Here is a 23641-nt window from a genome sequence, read left to right on the forward strand (position 1 = left end):
GTGGTGCTAAGTAACCACACTATACCCTGGCGTTGTGTCCATAGGCCTAGAAAGCCCAAATTTGCTCTCCAGTGTGCACACACAACTCCTGTTGATTTCAGTGGGATTTCAGACTTGCACTGATAGCAGAATTTGCCCTTTAGAATCTGATCCAAAGCCCATTAAGTCAATGGAAAGACTCCCATTGACTTCAGTGAGCTTTGGATCTGGCCTTTAAAACTGGATCTCAAAACAGAAAGAAAATACAGAGGCATATGTTTTTGTTTAACAGGAAATTATAATTTTTTGCAGTGTTGCTGTAGCCATGTCTGTCCCAGCATATTAGAGAGACACGGTGGGTAGGTAATACCTTTTATTGGACCACCTTACCTGAAGAAGAGGTCCATGTAAGTTCAAAAGCTTGTCTTTTTCACTAACAGAAGTTGATCCAATAGAAGATTTTACCTCACCCACCTTGTCTCAGGAAATAATAGAACATTTAATACCAAGGATTTAATTTTTCTTTCAAAATAGCTATATAGTTTGAAATTACATAAATAGGCCCATACTGTGGTATTAATCTTGCCATTTTCAGTGGTCATGCTGTCCCTGTGGTGTAAGTGTGCAAACGGCTTGGCTGCACCCCAAGATTCCAGGTACCGAGTCATGCGGACAGAGGCCCTCATCTTAGCTCCATCTAAGGTATGCCGGGGTCTGAAGTGGTGCTGAGGACTTCGCCTTTCTCCCTGAAGGGGAAAAAAAGATGAATATTTGTCAATGATTTAATATAGTACATGCTTAAATCCTGTTGTAAAACACACGTGTGCACTCACACACATGCAAACATATGTGCACTCTCTCATGCTTTTATATGATACTATATATCCATACATTTAACTATAACTAAGAGGTGCTGAGAGCATGCAATTCCCAGTGGCTCCAATAGGAGTTGCAGAGGTTCATTTCTTCTCAGGATCTGGCCATTACTGTATATATCAAACAGAAGGTTTCTTTTCCAATCCAGGTAATATTTGTTTAGTACTTCTTGGCAACACTAAGTCAAAATCATTGTTCTCTGAGTAACATTTTGTGTACAGGTGTGTTTAAAAACAGAACTATGGTTGACAGCATAATGCAAGTACTACTAACCTTGGGATTGATTACAAAGTAGGTTTTAACATTATGCTCCTTCAGATATGGGTCCCTTACATCTCCAGCCCCTTCTTCCACTTTGTATGCTCCATTCAAATGTGCCAAGGTGACTGAAGTAATGTGAACACGGCTGAAATTATGTTTGTTAAATAAATTATTATGGAATATTAGAAATATTAATTTATAGCATTATTTTTAACTGAAAAAAAATTCAACAGTTTTCTTATATAGAGTTTTGCAAATTAAACATACGATAATTAAGGGTGCCATTTTCAAAAGTTCTTATGTGTACAAATCAGGTAGAAAGCAACAAATCTGGGGTTTTCAATATAAAAAGTATCAGCTCGACTCATACCTTCCCTCAGGAAAACAACTAACACATATTGATAATATTGATAAGAAGCTCTAAGTCCTGGTTAAGATTTCTTCACAAAGTTCTGCCATCAATTATCTATATATTATTTATTTGATAGGAAAATTTATTAAAGTTCATGTATACAAAGTCTTACCCTGGGACTCCTCCAGCTTCCATGTGGTTTGCCAGTGTAACATCATGTGACCATACATCATACTGCCACTTCTGTAGCCCAATAACACCACAAAGAACATTTCCAGAATGCACTCCTACACGCATATTGATATCAACTCCAGTTGCATCTCTGACCTTCCTACAATTAAGAAGAATAATCATGTTAGGATACAACATGGATCCATAATTTTGAATTTACAAGAAAGCCAAACAACAGTGATAATGGTACCTTATTTCATTTATCTCTAATACCAGGAGGTTACTCAGATGTTTTCTTTTACTAAAAGGTTTACTTTTTATACATTATCACTGTCGTCACATTTTTTGAACCATTTGTTTGCAACAACTCATTCTAAAGTCCAAACTAGAGTTCCCTTTTTTAATACCTATGTTAATTATTTGAGGAATAGTAAGCCATACAGAGGAGAAACTTGGCCTTCTGACTAAGCTTGAAGTGCAACTCTTTGGAAGATCTTTGTTCTATCCCAGCTCTGTTGCCAAGTATGTGTGAGATCTTCGATAACTCATGTAACGTCTCTGTACCTCAGTTAACCTATAATATTTACCTACCTCAGAAGAAGTGTTATTAATGTTTGTAAATGTTTTTAACTCCATGGAATGAAGGTGCAAAATTAATCACTTCTACACACTCCAGTGACACAAAGCAGCTGTAGTCCTGTATATATGGCCGGTTAATATAGTGGAAAGCAGCTGAAGCACACTGGTTAATCTAACCCTCAGATTATTTTGTTAGGAGGCAGAAAACACTCACAGTTCTTGTGATCCCCATGTATCAAACTTGGAAAATACTGAGAATGGGAAATCTGGTTTGGGAGGTTCAGAGTGGCAGTATGAAATACTGCTACAAAGAGATCCATATGCAGTAGTTATTGTAGGGTTTGGTACATGATATTGGTAACATAATCAGTCTAAGGGAAAGAATGGTACCACATTACCTTATAGTAATATGGGGGGAGGGATAGCTCAGTGGTTTGAGCATTGGCCTGCTAAACCCAGAGTTGTGAGCTCAATCCTTGAGGGGGCCATTTAGGGATCTGGGGCAAAAACTGAGAATTAGTCCTGCTTTGAGCAGGGGGTTGGACTAGATGACCTCCTGAGGTCCCTTCCAACCCTGATATTCTATGATTACTTGCCTCTTGAATTATGGAACAAATATGGCACAGTCATTTCTCTTTCTTCTCAAGCACCAAGAATTGGCTTGGGCAGAAATTGGGCACTGGACCTAATGGATGTCTGGTTTAATCTGGTATGGCAAATCCTATCTTCCTGTAACATTTCTGAAATGGTCTTTGGCCCAGAAGGTGAAAATTGGTGGAGTTTTATTTGACTGACAATGCTTCAAATCATGCTTCAAAATTATTTTTATGAAAGATGGGGTTGGAATTCTCAGATATTCTAGGCCCCATTCACTTGATAATGCATGTTTCCTTTCTACTACTGCTCTTGTACACAGTTTTTCTGTAGCTGACATACAGTTTGTAAGTGATCTCTGTAAGCAGTCAGCGTAAGATAAATGCAGCTTTGTTCTGCAGGACTTTAGTGCAATACATCTCTTTAACAGACTACTACAGAAAATCAACATCCTTGGGAGTTTTTTGTGCTTTAGCAGAGAACAGCAGAGAGGACAAAGTTCTCCCAGCTTTATTTATTTATTTTCTCCCCTACCTTGCATCTTTGATAGTCATTTACATCTGTGTATTGTGTTAGCCATCTGTGCAAAGCAGGTATAAAATGCTACCAAATCAGAACAGCAGTATTTAGCAAGTGCTTTGTACAGGTGGCTAACACAAAGGTCAAAGGCAGTTGAAATTTAGGCCCTAAATCTTTTTCCAGTGACATCCTGACCAAAAGTAAGATAGCAAATTGGCCTCTGCATTTCATTTTAGGTCACAAAGTTGACAAATCTTACATGAAATTTGAGGATTTTAATTAGCTTGAATCAGGTTTCAAGGTCACATTTTTCTCTGTGTGTTTCTCTCACAAACTCTGAGTTGGTTTTCATTCTTGACACAGAGGGTTTCTGGGAGCAGTGGGAGTAGCAATGAATCCTCATAATTCAGGCTGATGCTGCTAACTGAAGCTCTAAGGCTACAGTTGTCTGTTACTGCCATATCTTTGCTTCACAGATGGCCAATGTATCTGTCTAGCAAAAGTTTAACTGGGGAGCACAGCTTTCCTTCCCCACACCAACTTTTCCCTGTCCCTGCTGTGTGGGAGCCTGGACAGAGCCCACAAAACTTTGCCATTTACAGAGGACTCAAATGCCCTGTCAGTGCTTCTCAAATTGTAACCCCTGTTCCCTACCCAATGACCACACAGTTTCTGCTGAATAATGTGCTCTCTACAGCTGAGGAAGAGAGAGCAGAATGCGCTCCATACAGAAGTCAAAACAACAAAGAAATATGAGTATCAGAAGACATCAGAACGTTATACTGAGATTATTCCATTTTGATCTGTTATTACAGTGATGCAAAAAACAAACAAAAACACAACCCAGGAAAGCTTACAAGAAATAAATTGTGTTGATCCTCAGATCATGAAACAGGCTACAGAATATTGTAAAGAAAATAAACCATTATTTACTAAGTATTACAAAAATACAGTTTCGTAAATCAAATCATTATGAACTTTTATTGCAATTATACCCAGGACAATAAGACTGGAAGAATAAAATTTAATTGAAGAAAAGGCACTTTAAAGATACATTAGAAACAATTTCATGTAAGGAAGAGTGGCATGGAATGGGAAGTCTGTTGATGCAAAAGGTTGGAAGCAATTACTGTATATCCTGTGTAAGAAGAGTTATATTAAAAGGGTTGAATCATAAAAAAAATAGCTAAAATGCTTTCTTTTCTTCTTAATATTTTTTATGTAAGATAAAGTACTGCTCTGGCTAACCAGTAGGCTTTTTCAGAGGAAACCAAAGCAAGTTCTTGGTTTCTTTTGGATTTCCTTAAGGAGGGATGTATTAACAAAGAAGAATTAGAAAGACTATTGTAAATTAGAGTTATGGATGCAAAATGTCTAAGGCTGTGGAACTACTCACGTTTTTAAAATTAGGCATGTGCTTAAGTGCCTTGCTGATCTGGGGCCTAACTGGCTTTCTGACTATGCATACAGGCAACTAGATATAGAAATTAAGAATATACACACAGAAATTCAGCAGAGCACTTTGGCTAGGATTTTTCAAAGGAGCCTGAGGGAGTTAAAGTGCCCAAATCCCATTTAATTTGATTTCATTTGGGATGTGGGCACTTTGGGTCCCATGAAAATCCCAGTCTTAAACACATGCTGAAGTGTGTTGCTGAATCAGGACTACAGAAACTGAATGCTCACCCTATTTAAAGGGTTTTTGTTGTTCCAACAATTACTTTCATGTCAATGAAAATGTTCTCTGAACAAGAAAGAATTTCATGAGATTAAATCAAAGACAGCCGTTGAGAACCTCTAGTTCAGTAATATTTAATTGAGAAGGCCACCAGATGGTTGTGCGGGAGAGAGGTGAAAGAAAAACAACAACAGAATTTAAAATGAAATGTAGAATATTTCTTTGATATAGAATCATAGAATTGTGTGACTCTGAAGGGACCTCAAGAGGTCATCTAGTGCAGTCCTCTGCACTCATGGAAGAACTAATTATTCTCTAGACCATCCCTGACAAGTGTTTGTCTAATCGGCTCTTAAAAAATCTCCAATGATGGAGATTCCACAACTTCCCAAGGCAATTTATTCCAGTGCTTAACCACCCAGACAATCAGGAAGTTTTTCCTATTGTCCAACCTAAATTTCCTTGCTGCAATTTAAGCCCATTGCTTCTTGTCCTATCCTCAGACGTTAATGAGAACAATTTTTCTCCCTTCTTCTTGTAACAACCTTTTATGTACTTGAAAAGGATTATCATGTCCCCTCTCAGTCTTCTCGTCTCCAGACTAAACAAACCCATTTTTTTCAATTTTCCCTTACAGGACAGCACTATACTCCTTCCCCCAGCTTAGCTTTATGCTTAAGCCACCCAACTGAGGTACAATTGCTGTTAGTACAACAGGAAGCATATGTGCATATAGCTTGATGGGAGTCGTGGGCACTGAGCTCCTTTATAAGTAAGGCAATAACTGTAAGGCATATTGACTCCATAATGTGTAATGTAGACCACAGAAGTAAAGCATTCTGAAATAAAGATGATAAGTAGGACTATTCACATATTTACATGGGAATCATCACAACTTTTTACTTCAGTTGGGATAGTCATGTGTTTAAGAACCAGGCTAAATAAGGGACTAAGACCACAGATGACTAACTAGGCTCTCTATTTTTTTTCTATCACCTAACAATTTGGTCTAATTCCTCTTTTACTTTAGGGGCCACTGGAGCTGAAATTATCCTGATATGTACAGCAAAATCTATGCACAATTGCTAGTTTTAGTATCAAAGTGTTTTACTTTTGTAGTTCAGGGCCTCAGTGTCCACATATGTGTTGACCTGAAACAACTAAAAAAAAATTTCAAAGAGAAAAATAAATTCTATGCATATTAGATGACATCCTTCCACGAACATTCTTTTTCCTTCTAGGTTTTGCAGTGGCAGATTTAGAGTTAGTGGGCCCTATGCACAGCTTCATTTTCGCCCTCCCCCTGCCCAAGACCCAGCCAAGAAAAGAACATTCTCTCTTATCTCTCACCCATTTTTCGTTCTTTTTTTCCTGCATCCTTCTCCTATATTATAAGTAATAGGAAGTAAATGAAAATAAAGTGAGGTACCTTGATTGGGGCAGGGGGTTGGGTGCTGGGTGCAGGCTCTGGGCTGGGGCAAGGGTTTGCTACCCACAATTCACAATGTGTAGCAATGTATAGCAACCTCCGGCCGCACAGTCAAAACTCCTTTTGTCTTAGGTAGGGGCTTGTGATTAATTTGCCCTTAGTTATGTTAATTTAGAGTGAGTTCACAGGCATCAAGAGGTCTGTGATTCAGCCAGTCATCAGTACCCCTCAGTTTAACAGTACAAAGCAGGAGGAAACAGGCTTTTTGGAGGCTGGTGAGTCTAACTTGGGAACTCCTTAGTCAAATGACCCCAAATCTTGGTCAAATGCTAAGTTTCCTCTAAGCTGCGCGGCCAAGCCTATCAAGGGTCGCACAGGTGCTCAGGGCTGTGGCAGGGAGACGCGAAGGTGGCTCTTCTGCGGCCCCAGCCCCAACCTAGTGTGGCCAGGGAGAGGCGCCTCGTCCCCCCAGCCCAGGTGCTGCTGCGGCTGGGGAGGGGCGCCTTGTCCCCCCAGCCCAGGTGCTGCTGCGGCTGGGGAGGGGCGCCTTGTCCCCCCAGCCCAGGTGCTGCTGCGGTGAGAGAGGGCTGGGGGGAGTCCTCTCTTCCCGCTGTGGGCCCCGGGGCAGCCTGCACCCCAAACCCTTCATCTCTGGCCCCTGCCCAGAGCCCACACTTCCAGCTGGAGTCCTCACCCCCCTGCACCCCAACCCTCTGCTCCAGCTCTGAATCCTCCCACACTCCAAGCCCCACAGGCCCACCCCCGCCACACATAACCTCCCTATTGATACACACAATAAAATTCACTCCACACATGCATGGGAAAAATTAGAGGGAACCAAAATTGGTCAAATGACACGATGCCCCCATGAAGTACACCAAATTTCAAAGCAGTTCAATTAGCTGTTCAAATTTTAGAGCACTTACAAACTTTAAAGCATATGAAATGGTGGGAATGGAAACACCTCTAGTCATTTTTCTGTTTTGGTGCATGCACAGTGAAAAACAAACAAACATACATTTTCTTAAATACTTTTCTCAGTTTGGGACACCCAAAGATTTAGTGGGTGCCATGCACTATGTTGGGTAAAACTTGACAGATTGAGACCATTTTAACCTGCATCACATCAACAGTTTGATCTCTAGCTCTGGAGGAATGCTGCCCCCCTCAACCTAGAATTTTTTTTAAATGGCTGTTTTTTGGGGGGCTGATATCTCTGGAATCCTGTGCTCAAATGACTCCAAATGTGGGCTACTACCCCACCACTGGACCCTTCTGAGGCATACCAAATTTTAAAGGAATCTGACAAAGCATGTACATTTTAAAGGACTTAGAAAGGTTGACCATTAAACAGATGTTGTGGTGCGACCTTAACTATAGCAGTGCTGCCATGCCACTATAATAAAATGTCCTATTTTGTTCACAGAAGCCAAAACAGCTGGAATAGAGAGACGGAGCAAACTGTCATTGCCTGGAAAGCAAGAGTGCCCTTTGCTTGGTAAAATGACTGCACTGCACCTTAAGTGGAGGAGGGGGCGGGTATTGTATGGCTCTCTGGGGGAAGGCGTATAGTGCTTTATGGGTGGGGGGTGAGTGAGAGGCTCAGGAGCTGAGGCAAAGTAGAGTGGGTTAGTGTGGTAATGCTGACCCATCTCCCAGGGACTGGCAGGGCTGGGGAGTTGATAAAGGGCAAGGCTGGCGGGAGAAGCCCTTTTCCCACAAACTAGGTGGAGCAACATCCACCCTCCCTCCCCTTGGAGGTAGCAAAATACCAGGTTTGGTCAGGATCTGCTGAGGGCATTGTGTTAGTCGCTTCTTTCTAGAGGGGCTGGGAAGGAATTTTTCCCTCACCACCAGATTGGCCAAGGTGGGCTGGATTTTTTTTGCCTTCCTCACAGCAGGTTCAGGGGGGCACTTTGTTATGGTGAGTAAGGAAGGGAATTAGGCTCTGATGTCGCAATTTGTTACATAAGCGTGGGGTGGATGTCCAGCACAGATACTCCATAGGGAAGGGATACAGTGACTGGATAAATGGCTCGGTAAAGGATTTAAAAAGAAGATGTTTCTTAAAGAACTGAATTGGGCAGGGGAGGAATTCACGGCTCCTATGACTGGTAGGGCATGGAGCTACCCCCGCTTCCTTATCATAGAAACATAGAATATCAGGGTTGGAAGGGACCTCAGGAGGTCATCTAGTCCAACCCCCTGCTCAAAGCAGGACCAATCCCCAACTAAACCATCTCAGCCAGGGCTTTGTCAAGCCTGACCTTAAAAACTTCTAAGGAAGGAGATTCCACCACCTCCCTAGACAACGCATTCCCGTGTATCACCACCCTCCTACTGAAAAAGGTTTTCCTAATATCCAACCTAAACCTCCCCTACTGCAACTTGAGACCATTACTCCTCGTTCTGTTATCTGTTACCACTGAGAACAGTCTAGATCCATCCTCTTTGGAACCCCATTTCAGGTAGTTGAAAGCAGCTATCAAATCCTCCCTCATTCTTCTCTTCCGCAGACTAAACAATCCCAGTTCCCTCAGCCTCTCCTCATAAATCATGTGTTCCAGTCCCCTAATCATTTTTGTTGCCCTCCACTGGACTCTCTCTAATTTTTCCACATCCTTCTTGTAGTGTGGGGCCCAAAACTGGACACAGTACTCCAGATGAGGCCTCACCAATGTCAAATAGAGGGGAACGATCGCATCCCTCGATCTGCTGGCAATGCCCTTACTTATACATCCCAAAATGCCATTGGCCTTCTTGGCAACAAGGGCACACTATTGACTCATATTCAGCTTCTCGTCCACTGTAACCCCTAGGTTCTTTTCTGCAGAACTGCTGCCAAGCCATTCGGTCCCTAGTCTGTAGCGGTGCATTGGATTCTTCCGTCCTAAGTGCAGGACTCTGCACTTGTCCTTGTTGAACCTCATCAGATTTCTTTTGGCCCAATCCTCTAATTTGTCTCGGGCCTTCTGTATCCTATCCCTACCCTCCAGCGTATCTACCTCTCCTCCCAGTTTAGTGTCATCTGCAAACTTGCTAAGGGTGTAATCCACACCATCCTCCAGATCATTAATAAAGATATTGAACAAAACCGGCCCCAGGACCGACCCTTGGGGCACTCCACTTGATATCGGCTGCCAACTAGACATGGAGCCATTGATCACTACCCGTTGAGCCCGACAATCTAGCCAGTTTTCTATCCACCTTATAGTCCATTCATCCAGCTCATACTTCTTTAACTTGCTTATAGCCCAACTTAACCCCCATTTGCGGGGAGGAGGGGTAGGAGGGATGATAAGGTTCCAGCAATGGGTTGGCTGGGGCACCTGGATGGAAAAAGAGTCAGGGGGTGAGCTGGCGAAACTGAAATGATCATGGAGTTACCTGTACTGTACACTTTATCTGCCGGGTAATCCCAGACATCTGATAATAAAGTTGTGGCCTGATTAAAACCATATCAAGTGTCTCCTGTCCTTCTTTTGGTATACCTGGCCAATATAAAATCTTATCACTAACAAGCACTCTATTAACTGTCTTTTCAGTCTCATCTAGGGATATTGCTTGAAATCCAGAAAGAGAATAAGAATACAGCTATCATAACACCTTAATAAACTCTCTTATTAGTCTCAAGAAACCAGTCATTGCAACTGATAAACGAAATAATTACTTTTATAAGCATATTGTTTCCCCAAGTGGCACCCTGTTCCCAGTAAGCTATATACTTCTCAAAAGTACACACTTGAGTTAAAATATTCTTAATATATTAAATGTATGATGTGTACTTGTATTTCGCTATCAAGATTCGTCTTAGTTGTCTAGAAGTTACCCTAAATCAATAAGCAGTTGAGAACATTGAGGAACTCATCATAACTAAGCCTAGTACTATTTGTAATGGGAAACTGGGCTTCTCTGCAGCAAAAATTATTGTGAGAAACCAGAAGTGTTTCAAAGATTCAGCCTAAAAATCATGCAGATTTTGTGGTCAAGAGAACTGAATATTATGTTTTTGGCTTAATGTGTGATTTCCCTGTGCATGTGTAAGTGGCAAAGTTTGGCTATAAGTATCTCTTGGCCAACATAACTTTGAACTGAATTGACATTCTTTGATAATTAAGTTGTTTGTCTAAATTTTGAAATTCTACTGTAGAATTGTTTGGTTGAACTGATGTGAGCAGTCCCATAATTCCAGTGGCATATAAACTTGGCTGGAAGTAAATAAGGATCCATGCTTAAGAATCCACAATTCCATGCTGATACCAAAATCACCTGCCCAGAGTAGTACAGAAGTGTCCTTTTGTAACAAAACTGTAATAAGACCTTGAATTAGTGAATTGATTTATTATTTCTTGAAAGTTGTAACTTCCTATTTTGAGTTCATTTTTTAACATTGTGAACGCTATCACCTAACCATCTTTATTTTGCTTTCTGTAATTTCTTATCAGCTTTAAAAGCTGGTTAATTAAACTATTTAACCAATGTGTGGTTTATAACTTACCTTTCTCATACAGATAACTGTTTGAAGTGTTGTAGCTCTGTTGGTCCCAGGACATTGGAAAGAAATGATGGGTGAAGTAGTATCTTTTATTAGACCAACTTCTTTTGGTGAAAAAAAACTTCCTCACCAACAGAAGTTGGTCCAATAAAAGACATTACTGCACCCATCTTGTCTCTCTCATACAGATAACAATTGTATCACAACATTTGGACAGTATTATTACCAAAAACGTTTGTATGGAATCATTAGTGTACTTAAGAGCTTCCAAAAGAAAATACCAGAGTTCCTGTTGCACCTAGAAGTGGTAGTTGCTAATACTGGATGGTATTCTTGTATATGACCATACAAAAGAGAAACATGATAATATAATGTTCAATGGAAAAATATTTCATTGGAAACAATGAAGTCCATAAGTCTCAAGCTCAATAAAAATAAATACTTGTACCATAAATAACTGAAAGTGATGTAAAGGGGGAAGACACACTTTTGTATTTGGATTTTTAAAAAAACATTAAGGAAAAGCACCCTCCTGATTCCATTCCAGTACTGAAAATAATAATATATATGATTCACCAAGTAGGAAGATATCAATCCAGCCTTTCAGAAAGGCTACATCCTTTCAATGAATGCCTGATATGCAAGAGTACTTCCTATTCTATCCATCTACCTACCCACTCAGGTACCTCTACTAGAGTAAACCACAAAAATAGGTATCCAATAGATTGAAAGAATTACTGTCTCAAGAATCAATACTTAAGTTACATCTGTGATGCCAGTAAGCATGGATGTGTGTAATTATGAATTAGGGGGAGTATTATTGCAAGGTCAGATAAAACCAGGTACACACAATCTATAGCAGGGATCTCAAACTCAAATCACCACGAGGGCCACATGAGGACTAGTACATTGGCCCGAGGGCCGCATCACTGAAACCTTTTCACGCAACAATACAAAAGTATAGTTAAAAATGAAAAAAACGAAGACTAATATAGTATATTATTAAAAGTCAATGTATTAACTTTTTAAAAACTGTAATGCGAAGAAGGGTTTTAATAAAATATAAACAGTCAGTAATGCACCTCCACTCAAACGACAAAACATGCATTTACTTTTAGAATTACTTCGCTTAAAGCCCCCACCTGTGCCCCAGGGGGCGGGGGCTGCATAGGGCACCAAAATGTCTAGGGATGGCCCTGGGTGAGGGGAGCTTGGCTGCCGGTGGAGTCGGCACCTTTGGCGGGTTGCAGGAAATAACTGGCTGTGTGTTTGAGACCCATGATCTAAAGAAGGCATATTATGCATGACAGGTGCAATACAAAGGCAGAGTGTACCTGGTAAGTTCCAGGTAGTTGCTAATACCATTATAGATACTCTTTAAATGAACTGATGCAGAAACATTGCAACTAGAAACTGAAGCTTACAAAAAAGCTGTGTAATCTTTAAAACTAAAGTCCAATTCACTGTTACAACAAATCACACAGATCACTACCAAAAATCTGGACATCTAGATGATATAATATTTTATGACATATAGGAAGCTTGCCAAACAGTACTTGGACTTTATTACTAGTGGTGAGTTTTGTTAAGTTATTGAGCATAATTAGTATAAGAACACATTAATGGTTGTTTAAGTGCCAAAAAACATCCTAGAAATAGACTAACATGAACTGAAGTATTTGGTTGTTATAGGAGAGTACTTCCAAAAATATTTAAATTTGTACATTTATTTGATGTTTCTACCTTAAAATAGTGCAATTAGATCTCTGCTTAATGGATGGTCTGCCCCATTCTGCACCAGCTTCACTTTCTGAATGAACAGGTTTAAGATAAGACTCTCAGTCATAACTGAGATGTGCTCAGTGAAGCAAGGAAAAATGGGGATAGGACAAAGGTGACTCCACGACATCTTTACATTTCGCCAATCCTCTAAATTGTCTGTCCCAAGAGCTCTTTTTGGAAACCAGAGATAAGGACACCTCAGTCATACCCCACACTCCCTCAGGAATGCACCAGGAGAATACTCAGATGCTGGTTAAACCATCTTCCTGACTGTTTTCCATTACCACAGCTTCAAAAATAATCCTTACCTGGATGGATAAAAATCAGTAATTTTTTAAAATTGATTTTGAAAAAATTAAATTAAATATAATTCAATTTGAAATTGATAAGCTTAGGCCTTAACATAGGTTATTATAATCTCTTAAAATCATTTACATTAAATAAAAAAAAATCCAAAAACAAAAAACTACCCAAGAGATTAAGCAGTATATGTCTATGGACAAGTGTTTAAAGAAACAATGAAGTGAGCTGTAGCTCACGAAAGCTTATGCTCAGATAAATTGGTTAGTCTCTAAGGTGCCACAAGTACTCCTTTTCTTTCTTCAAAACACAGAATTGGTGAAGTCACTAGCTTAGTACCTGGAGCCAGAGTTTGTTGAAATGCTAACCCAGCTTCTGATAATACTCTTTTCTGCAGGTGGAAAGAGAATATTTTCTTCATTTCAGTTTATTCAACTAGTTCAGTTCACAGATTAGTTCATTCAAAGTTAAAGAAACCAATTGGGAGTTGAAAAAGTAGGAAAGCTTGTTTTCTTCTGCCAATATATGAATAAAAACTAGGTGTAAGAGGATGAGAGCTACTAGTTGTAAAATGCTGAAGGACATGGTGAGCAGAAACAATTAGTACAGTTCATTAACTACATATAATACATCCTTTGATTAATAAATCAGATCATTTTAAATGCAAAACGTGTTTCGATTTTTTTCTCTCATGTATCCAGCACTTTTAAGTTAATAAAAAAATGTATATGGTGTTTTTGAGAATTTTTAAATGAAACTGAATTTCCATCCAAATAGAGCTTGATAGAAATCACAACTAAAACATTAATCATCATCTAGAAAAAAATAACTGCATCATTCTCCATTTTTCTAACATAAAAAAACCAATAAAAACTAAGAATCTGATTAAAAGTAAGTATAGTTACATATTGTATCCTCCTGGTTGGGGGCGTGGGTGAAAGAAAAGAAAAGGACGCACCAAATTTAATGTAAAGGTTATATTTTAGTGCTGTCAATTAACCAGTTAACTCATGGGATTAACTTAAAAATTAATCGTGATTCATCACAGTTTTAATCGCACTGTTAAACAATAGAACATCAATTTATTAAATATTTTTGAATGTTTTTCTACATTTTCAAATATATTGATTTCAACTACAACACAGAATACAACGTGTACACTGCTCACTTTATTATTATTTTTATTACAAATTTTTGCACTGTAAAAATGATAAACAAAAGAAATACTATTTTTCAGATCACCTCATACAAGTACTGTAGTGAAATCTCTTTATCATGAAAATGCAACTTACAAATGTAGATTTTTTTTTGTTACATAACTGCACTCAAAAACAAAACAATGAAAAACTGTAGCGCCCACAAGTCCACTCAGTCTTACTTCTTCTTCAGCCAATCACTAAAAGAAACAAGTTTGTTTACATTTTCGGGAGATAATGCTGCCCACTTCTTATTTACAATGTCACCAGAAAGTGACAGAAAGTGTCAGAAAGTGACAGAAAGTGTCACCAGAAAGAACAGGCATTCGCATGGGACTTTTGTAGATGCCATTGCAGGATGTTTATGTGCCAGATATGCTAAACATTCATATACCCCTCCATGCTTTGGCCACCATTCAAGAGAACCTGCTTCCATGCTGATGATGCTTGTTAAAAAAATAATGTGTTAATTAAATTTGTGACTGAACCACTTGGGTGCAGTCTCCGGCTCTGTTTTACCCGCATTCTTCCATATATTTTATGTTATAGTAGTCTTGGATGATGACTCAGCACATGTTGTTCATTTTAAGAACAATTTTGCTGCAAATGTGACAAAATGCAAAGAAGGTACCAATGTGAGATTTCTAAAGATAGCTACAAGCACTTGACCCAAGGTTTAAAAATCTGAAGTGCCTTCCAAAATCTGAGAGAGATAAGGTGTGGAGCATGCTTTCAGAGGTCTTAAAAGAGCAACACTTTGAGGCAGAACTACAGAACCTGAACCACCAGAAAAGAAAATCAACCTTCTGCTGGTGGCATATGACTCAGATTATGAAAATGAACATGTGTCAATCCGCTCTGCTTTGAATTGTTATCGAGCAGAACCTTTCATCAGCATGGATGCATGTCCTCTGGAATGATGGATGAAGCATGAAGGGAGATAGGAATCTTTAGCGCATCTGGCATGGAAATATCTTGTGATGCTGAATGTAACAGTGCCATGTGAACACCTGCACTCACTTTCCGGTAACATTGTGAACAAGAAGCAGGCAGCATTATCTCCTGCAAATGTAAACAAACAAGTCTGTCAAACCTGTTTGGCTGAACAAAAAATAGGACTGAGTGGATGTGTAAGCTCTAATCTTTTACATTGTTTTAATTTTGAATGCAGTTATTTTTGTACATAATTCTAAATTTTTAAGTTTAACTTTTATGATAAAGAGATTGCACTACAGTATTTGTATTAGATGAATTGAAAAATACTATTTCTTTTGTTTTTTACAGTGCAATTACTTGTAATGAAAATAAGTATAAAGTGAGCACTGTACACTTGGTATTCTGTGTTGTAATTGAAATCAATCTATTTGAAAATGTAGAAACATCCAAAAATATTTAAATAAATGATTTAACAGTGCAATTAATAATTCAATTAATCACAATTAATCTTTTAGTCACATGATTAATCACGATTAATTTTTTTTAATCACTTGACAGACCTATTTGGTTGCAAATAGTATCTTTTCATGGTTACTAGCTAACGAGACTCAACCTTTCTTTAGAAAAATAACTAAAGAGTAGAAATGCAAAACACAATTAAAATTGATCATTTAAATCAAGGTTTCCTGCTTGCTGGTTTAAATCACTTTAATTTATATCAATCCACCCTGATCCTTATTTTTCTTGTACAAAATTCTCAGGTCTAAGTATAATCTCCCTGAGATTTCAATCACTTTACATTTAGATTCCCCTATTCCCAGTTCTAATTATTCTTTCAGAAAATAAACAGAGGAATCACATAGTAAAAGAAGGTTTCAGAGTAACAGCCGTGTTAGTCTGTATTCGCAAAAAGAAAAGGAGTACTTGTAGCACCTTAGAGACTAACCAATTTATTTGAGCATAAGCTTTCGTGAGTTGCATCCGATGAAGTGAGCTGTAGCTCACGAAAGCTTATGCTCAAATAAATTGGTTAGTCTCTAAGGTGCCACAAGTACTCCTTTTCTTTTTATAGTAAAAGAAGAAAGAAAGATATTATTCAGGGTATCTACAAGTCCAAGGCTTGAATTAGGTGCACAAGACTCTTTTGAAAATCTTAGCCTAAATACTTACAGAGTAAATAATAATAAGAGTAAAAATGAACCAGGTTTTCAAAAGTAAATATGAACTTTACAAAACCTCACAATATCTACCAAATAACTACATCTAAGAAAACTAAAGCAACAATCATATCAACAGCTAGCACTTATTTTCCTAACTAAATTGTATTAAAAGAGATATTCTTAACACAGACTCTTTGGTGAGCAACATGCATTCCCCTAAAGAAGTGGTCTGTTAAAGACAAACAGCTTTCATTTCTTATCTATGCGTTACAAGAGAAGTAGCCTTTTCCAAACTCAATTCTGGCTACTGAGACCTTAACCTATGCACAGGTATGCCCATGTCCTCATTAGATGCTGTCATAACCCCAGACTCTCCAAGCCCAGGAAATTCATTTCCATCCAAGACAGAATGGCTCTACCAGTTCAGAATCAAAAACAAAAGCTATTTTTCTAGTCCAAAGAAAGGCTTTGGAACTCATAGAGTTATAGAGTTTAAGGCCAGAAGGGGCTACTACAGGCGGAGTTATTTCCTGCGACCCGCCACAGGTGCCAATTCCACCGGCAGCCAAGCTCCTCTCACCCAGCGCCGTCCCTAGCCATTTTGGTGCCCTATGCAGTCCCACACAGGGGAGGGAGGGGGAGACTGTATGGGGCCCCAGGCCTCCGCTGGGAGGGAGCAGGCTTGGGGGGCAGGGGAAAACCACCCCCCAGCACTCACCAGTGGAGCGGAGCGGGCTGGGGCCAGGTCGCTCCACTTCCTGCCGCCTGGTGAGCTCAGGGCAGGCCCGACCCCGCACTCACGGGGCAGTGGGAAGTGGAGCTCCGCTCTGCTCTCCAGGCTCCCAGCCTTGGGACTTGGGCAGCAGGGGAGAACTGTGGATGGGAGCCGGCGGAGTGGAGCAGGCTGGGGTTGGGTCGCTCTACTTACCGCCGCCGGTGAGTGTAGAGCAGATCCCTGCTGGAGTCGTCAGGGGAGTGGGGGCGGGGCTGGGGCAGAGCAGGGGTGGGAAGGGGCGGGGTGGGGCAGGGGCTTTGGGGAAGGGGTGGAATGGGGGCAGAGCAGGAGAGGAGAGGGAAGAGGTGGAGCAGGGGCTGGAGCAGCACGCAGCTGCACAGGGCACCAGGAAATTTGGAGCTCCTGGTGCCCTACGCAGCTGCGTACTTTGCATATGGGTAGGGACAGCCCTGTCCTCTTTCTTACATATAGGTATGATTTACCTATTCTCCAGTCTTACAAAAAATTGACAGATTTGCTAAAAATCCTTGCTACCGGACTAGCAATCTCATGTGGACCAGATTCACTAATACCACCTGAGCACTCTGTTTAAGTAAAGCTGATATAAACCTAGTATAACTGCCAGTTTAGGTGTTTTTACAGCTGTTTTGTATTGCTGGAGCAGTGCGGAAGCAGTGGGCGTGCATCTGTGAATCTGGCCCTTAGTTTAAAACTCTAACCATGGGAATCCTTTGTTTCTTTTAACCAGCCCTGAAAAGCTTCTTTGTGAATAACTGATAACAGAAATATTTAACAGCAATTGCTGATAACAGCAATTTAATTATTAGTAGTAATAATAATTTTAAAAAAGAGTGCCTACCATGAAACTGGACTAAAAGAACCTTGCGTATTGTCTCACTGGATTTGTCATAGTCCATCCCTCATTTGTACTCCCCTTCATTCTCATCACCATCTTTGTTGTTGGCCAAATAACTAAATCATTCCTCCAAAAAGGTGACCCAAATAAGACACTGTATCCAAATGTGGTCTAACTAATACTTTATACAATGATGGGACCATATCCTTAGCTTGACAAAATTTATTTCAACAATCTTCAGCTGCTGCAGACAGAGTCAAGATTGCCATTTTGGATCTGGACTTGAAACATGAACACAGAGCTACTGAAATACATAAACCAAGACCAGAACTGCAGATGGAAATGAATGACATTTTTACTGTTGACAGAAAAATACTGTCCAGTTACAAAACCACTGCACTTACTTTATGGCTTCACACATGTCCAATCCCATTTTCACACAGTTCTTGGCATGATTTTGAAGAGATATAGGTAGTCCAGACACACAGTAGTAGCAATCACCTAAGATTTTAATTCTCATACATTCATTTTCCTGAAGGAAAAAGAAAAATCAATCAGAAGACAGTCACATAACAAATTACATAAACAAAATGACTAGTGACTGGATTTATGTTATATCATGATGTATGTTACTTCTAATGATATAACTATAATGGAGAAATCTTGTTAAGGAAGAACAGGATCTCGCTGAGGAGGTTTAAAAGGGCTGTTAGAGAATAATGTCCAGTTTTGGGCCCCACACTACAAGAAGGATGTGGAAAAATTGGAAAGAGTCCAGTGGAGGGCAACAAAAATGATTAGGGTGCTGGAGCACATAACTTATGAGGAGAGGCTGAGGAACTCGGCTTACTTAGTGTGCAGAAGAGAAGAATGAGGGGGGATTTGATAGCAGCCTTCAACTACCTGAAAGGGGGTTCCAAAGTAGTCTGCCATATTAGTAAGGCACTTTTACATGCTCCATGAGAGTCCAGTCAGGTCTGAACATTTATAAAAGTAAAATAAAATAAATAATATAAATAAAATGAGGGGGAAATCCTCTTTATTCCCATTCATTTTTTTTTTAGCTGAAATCATGATAATATGGTAACTCAACAATATATTTACTTTGACTGAATGAGTCATTTTTGCTCTTTTATCATCAAGTCTCTCAAATTTGCTGGAAGAGCTGAAGCTACTATTGATAAAATGCCAGGCCATAGACCGAGACAGGAGAAACTCTTAGAAGGATAGATTTTGCTCTCTTCAGAAATGTCTGAATTCCTTCCCCTAGCAAAGAGGATGGAAACAGTGAGCGGACCTGTGGAACCTCATGACATGATTTAGCATCTCATTCTTACATAGGAGGCACATTACATCCTGATAGCTCTTCCTAGTATTGCTGCTTGTGCACCCTCTCTTCCATCACTGAACCCCTCCCCCACAGCTCCAGGCCATCCCATCTACAAGCTGGCCTAAAATTGAGGTTTTTGTAACTAGGTGTTCGGTATCTGAGTTAGGACATGTGTATGTGTATTGCCGTAGTGTCTAGTGGCCAAAGCATGGATTTGGGCCCGCCATGCTAGGTGCTGTGCAAACACACAAAAGAATGATCCTCTACTCTACACCACTGTGAGTTAGTCTTTGTGTGAGGGGTAATCATAGGTACTGACTTCCCCTCTTTCCCGTGAGTGCTCTACCCCCCTCTGCCCCTGGCCCTTCCCCCATTCCACCCCTTCCCCAAAGTCCCAGCCCTCTCCCTGCCTCTATTCCAACTCCTTCCCCAAATCCCCACCCCCGGCATCGCCTCCCCACCTGAGCATGCCATGTTCCTGCTCCTCCCCACTCCCTCCTGGAGCATGCTAATGCTGCCAAACAGTTGTTTGGAGGAGGGAAGTGCTGGGAGGTAGGCAGAGAAGCAGGGACACAGTGTGCTTAGGGGAGGCAGAGGTGGGGCAGGGGGTGAGGGGAGCTTGGCTGCCAGTGGGTGCAGAGCACACACTAATTTTTCCCCGTGGATGCTCCAGAGCTGGAGCACCCACGGAGTCGGCCCCTATGGGGGGATTCATTCAGTGTGAGTATTTGGAAGTAAGGTTGGCTTGCAGTGTTTTGTACTATTAGTTAATTTACTATAGTTATTTGATCATATTTTTCAGTTTACCATTTTCAGTTTTTTACTCCTTGTTAATTTAAATAAAGCTGTTCTGGGAGGATTGTCAACATTCTGTTTTTATTGTCCACTTGCGTGTGCTTTAGTGGGTCCCTAGATTGTAAGGATGCCTTATTCACCTTGTAATAACCCAAGTCTTTTAAAATATGTTTTTACTATGAGTAATGCACTTCAAGTTGCACATGGGCTCCATAAACTGAGCACCAGATAATTTTTCTTTAGCAGCAGCTATGTAGTCTATGTATGCGTCCTCCTCTTTCCTCATGCTCTGCACCAGGGGAATAAAGAGGGCTGCCAGACTGCCACCATCTTAGCTCCTTCTCTAACGCTAGCTCCCAGTACGATTGCCAACTTTCTAATTGCACAAAACCTAACACTCTTTCCCTGTCCCCATCCCACCCCTTCCCCAAGGCCTAACCTCTTCTCAGAGGCTCCGTCCCCACTCACTCCATCCCCCTCCATCACCCGCTCTCCCCCACCGTCATTCACTCACTCACTCATTTTCACTGGGCTGGGGAAGGGGGTTGGAGTGCGGGAGGGGTGATGGCTCCAGCTGGGGGTATAGGCTCTTGGGTGGGCCATAAATGAGGGTTTCAGCAGGTGGGAGGAGGCTCAGGGCTGGGGCAGGGGGTTGTGGTATGGGGTGCAGGCTCTGGGAGGGAGTTTCAGTGCAGGAGGGGGCTCAGGGATGGGGCAGAGGTTGGGGGGTTGGAGGCGGTTCGGGATGCGGGCTCTGGGTGGCGCTTACCTTGGGTGGCTCCTTGGAAGCGGCAACATGTCCATGACATGTATTTTCATTTTCAAGACATGTATTTGTATTTGACATTACAATTCATGTCACCATATATCCATCCATCTTCATTTAATGAAAATGGATGGTGATACAGTGTACTACTCAGGATCCAGGAAAGTGAGAGAAAACAGGGTTTCATTATATTATCCAAAGAGACATCAAAATGTATGCTTGGATATAATTCAATCAGAGACAGAATCATTAAAATTTGCCTTCAAACAAAGTGAGTTAATGTGCTGACTGTACAGGTTTATGCCCCTATGATAGCACCTACTGCTGATGTGATTGATGACTTCTATGAATAGTTTGAAATGTCACTCATTAAAATACCAAACAGAGACATCACCCTCTTAACTGGAGATCTGAACAGAAAAGTAGGAGTGGAAATCTCTCATAAAGAAGTAATGGGAAACAATGGTCTTGGTTTATAAAATGGGAGAAAAAGGCATTTATTTGAATTTTGCTGCTCTTATCATCTGGTCATTACAAACACCATCTTCACCCAACATTCTATATATTTCTTTATCTGGAGGTCACCCAATGGCATGATAAAGAACTAAATAATAATACATTAAATTATATAATAAAATAATGATAGAGGGACGCTGGGGATTGAGCAGCCAATGGACAAATACTTTCCCGAGTGCAGACTACAGATCAGACCATCAACCGTTAGCCTCAAAAATAAAGTTAAAACTTAAAAAGGTAAGATGTTCAGCAGGTCCACTGTATCTGGACTTTACAAAGTTAACAAAAATTACATGACTTCTGTTGAGAATGGGTTTGAGGCACTGCAAAAGGTGAAAGAAGAGAAAAATCCAAATGAACTTTGGTATAAAATGAAAACTATCATGCTTGAAGCTGCCAAAGTAGATTAATTTAATTATCTGGGATCATACATATCCGACCAAGGAGGCTGCTCCAAGGAAATCTGAAAAAAACTAGTGATGGCTTGCTCAGCCATAGATTCTCTTTTGAAAGGGTGGAAATCCTGTGGCATCTTGAAATGTATGAAGGTTTGACTGGTGGAAAGCTTCATTTTTTCCACAGCAACATACATAGGTAAAATCTTGGGAAACTAATGTTGCTGATGAGGAAAAGTTAAGTCTCTAAGATGTGGTGCTGTCAAAGACTCCTGTGTTATCTCCTGGATGGAAAAGAAGATGAATGCTTAAGTTAGAAATATTATTGGAGAGAAGCAGACTTACTCTTGGAAATCAACAGGTGCAAACTTATGTAGTTTAGGCACATCAGGGTAGAGATGGAAATAATCTCAAGAAAGTTATCATGGAAGGAATAGTAACATCACAGTAGGAGATGACCAACGAGGAGATGGATAAATGGAGTGTGGCAGATCACTGGGAGGTCAGCTGCTGTGTATGTGAAGTTAGCAATGGATCAAGAATGCTTCAAAAAATCCTGTTATGTCTCTAGTATTCAGACATGAATAAATGGACTTTACACTATATTTACAGCAACAGGATAATGGAGAACAGGGTCATCATTCTGAACTTTAGGCGGCAGATGCTCTTGTTCAGTTCTCTCAAGTCCAGAATTGGTCTTTATCCCCATGTGTCAAGGTTCCTTCCCCACTCTGAGCTCTAGGGTACAGATGTGGGGACCTGCATGAAAACCTCCTAAGCTTACTTTCACCAGCTTAGGTTAAAACTTCCCCAAGGTACAAATTAATTTTATTCTTTGCCCCTGGATCCACTGCCACCATAAAACTTTAACTGGGTTTACTGGGAAACGTAGCTTGGACACGTCTTTCCCCCCAAAATCCTCCCAACCCTTGCACCCCACTTCCTGGGGAAAGTTTGGTAAAAATCCTCACCAATTTGCATAGGTGACCACAGAGCCAAACCCTTGGATCTTAGAACAATGAAAAAGCATTCAGTTTTCTTACAAGAAGACTTTTAACAGAAGTAAAGGAATCACCTCTGTAAAATCAGGATGGTAGATACCTTACAGGGTAATTAGATTCAAAACATAGAGAATCCCTCTAGGCAAAACCTTAAGTTACAAAAAAGACACAGACAGGAATAGTCATTCTATTCAGCACAGCTATTTTCTCAGCCATTTAAAGAAATCATAATCTAACACATATCTAGCTAGATTACTTACTAAAGTTCTAAGACTCCATTCCTGTTCTATCCCCAGCAAAAGCAGCATACAGACAGACCCAGACCCTTTGTTTCTCTCCCTCTTCCCAGCTTTTGAAAGTATCTTGTCTCCTCATTGGTCATTTTGGTCAGGTGCCAGCGAGGTTACCTTTAGCTTCTTAACCCTTTACAGGTAAGAGGATTTTTCCTCTGGCCAGGAGGGATTTTAAAGGGGTTTACCCTTCCCTTTATATTTATGACACCATGTCTTCACATGGATGAGAAATTACCTCAAATAGAACTCCTTTGTGTAGCAGATATTAGTTCTATTGCCCTCAGCTCAAGGATCAAGTCTGGCTCCTGCAGAAGAATGCTCTCATTAGAGGGGTCCCCAAAAGAGAAGGGAGGAGGAGGAGGGGGCTGTAGAGAGAAAAGAACTGGATGGTATACCTGAGAAGATGACCTCTTGTACCCATCTGTTGGGCATAATTTCTGTCTAGGAAGATAGGTAGTTGGAAAGTAAGCCTTTAAAGGGAGGGGAAAAATAGGATTTGTGCAGCTTCAGAGGGACAGTTGGGGTGCAGCTCTCAAAGTTCCAATTAAAACAACTTCTGTCTCTTTTTAGAGGGGTTGGATGGGGAACCTTCCCTCTTGTCCTTATGGGATCACTCATATCTCCCTTCTCCATTTCTGCCCTATCT

At 40.5% G+C, this 23641-nt stretch overlaps 1 protein-coding gene across 6 annotated transcripts in view; it reads right to left on the reverse strand.

Annotated features, from left to right (window-relative positions):
- Window positions 1-23641, reverse strand: part of ADCY2 (adenylate cyclase 2) — a 434372-nt gene that overhangs the window by 127424 nt on the left and 283307 nt on the right. For all 6 annotated transcript variants that reach the window (XR_012157385.1, XM_073332378.1, XM_073332375.1 and 3 more), the window contains 4 exons: window positions 18304-18431; window positions 1641-1799; window positions 1129-1261; window positions 549-725 (listed from right to left, as the gene is read on the reverse strand). Coding sequence is in view for 5 of the 6 variants with exons in the window: in XM_073332378.1 (XP_073188479.1) it covers window positions 549-725; window positions 1129-1261; window positions 1641-1799; window positions 18304-18431 (597 nt within the window). In the remaining variant the exon portion in view is untranslated. The remainder of the gene's footprint in view (window positions 1-548; window positions 726-1128; window positions 1262-1640; window positions 1800-18303; window positions 18432-23641) is intronic.

The sequence above is a fragment of the Lepidochelys kempii genome, chromosome 2, assembly GCF_965140265.1.
Source record: "Lepidochelys kempii isolate rLepKem1 chromosome 2, rLepKem1.hap2, whole genome shotgun sequence".
Taxonomy (NCBI): domain Eukaryota; kingdom Metazoa; phylum Chordata; order Testudines; family Cheloniidae; genus Lepidochelys; species Lepidochelys kempii.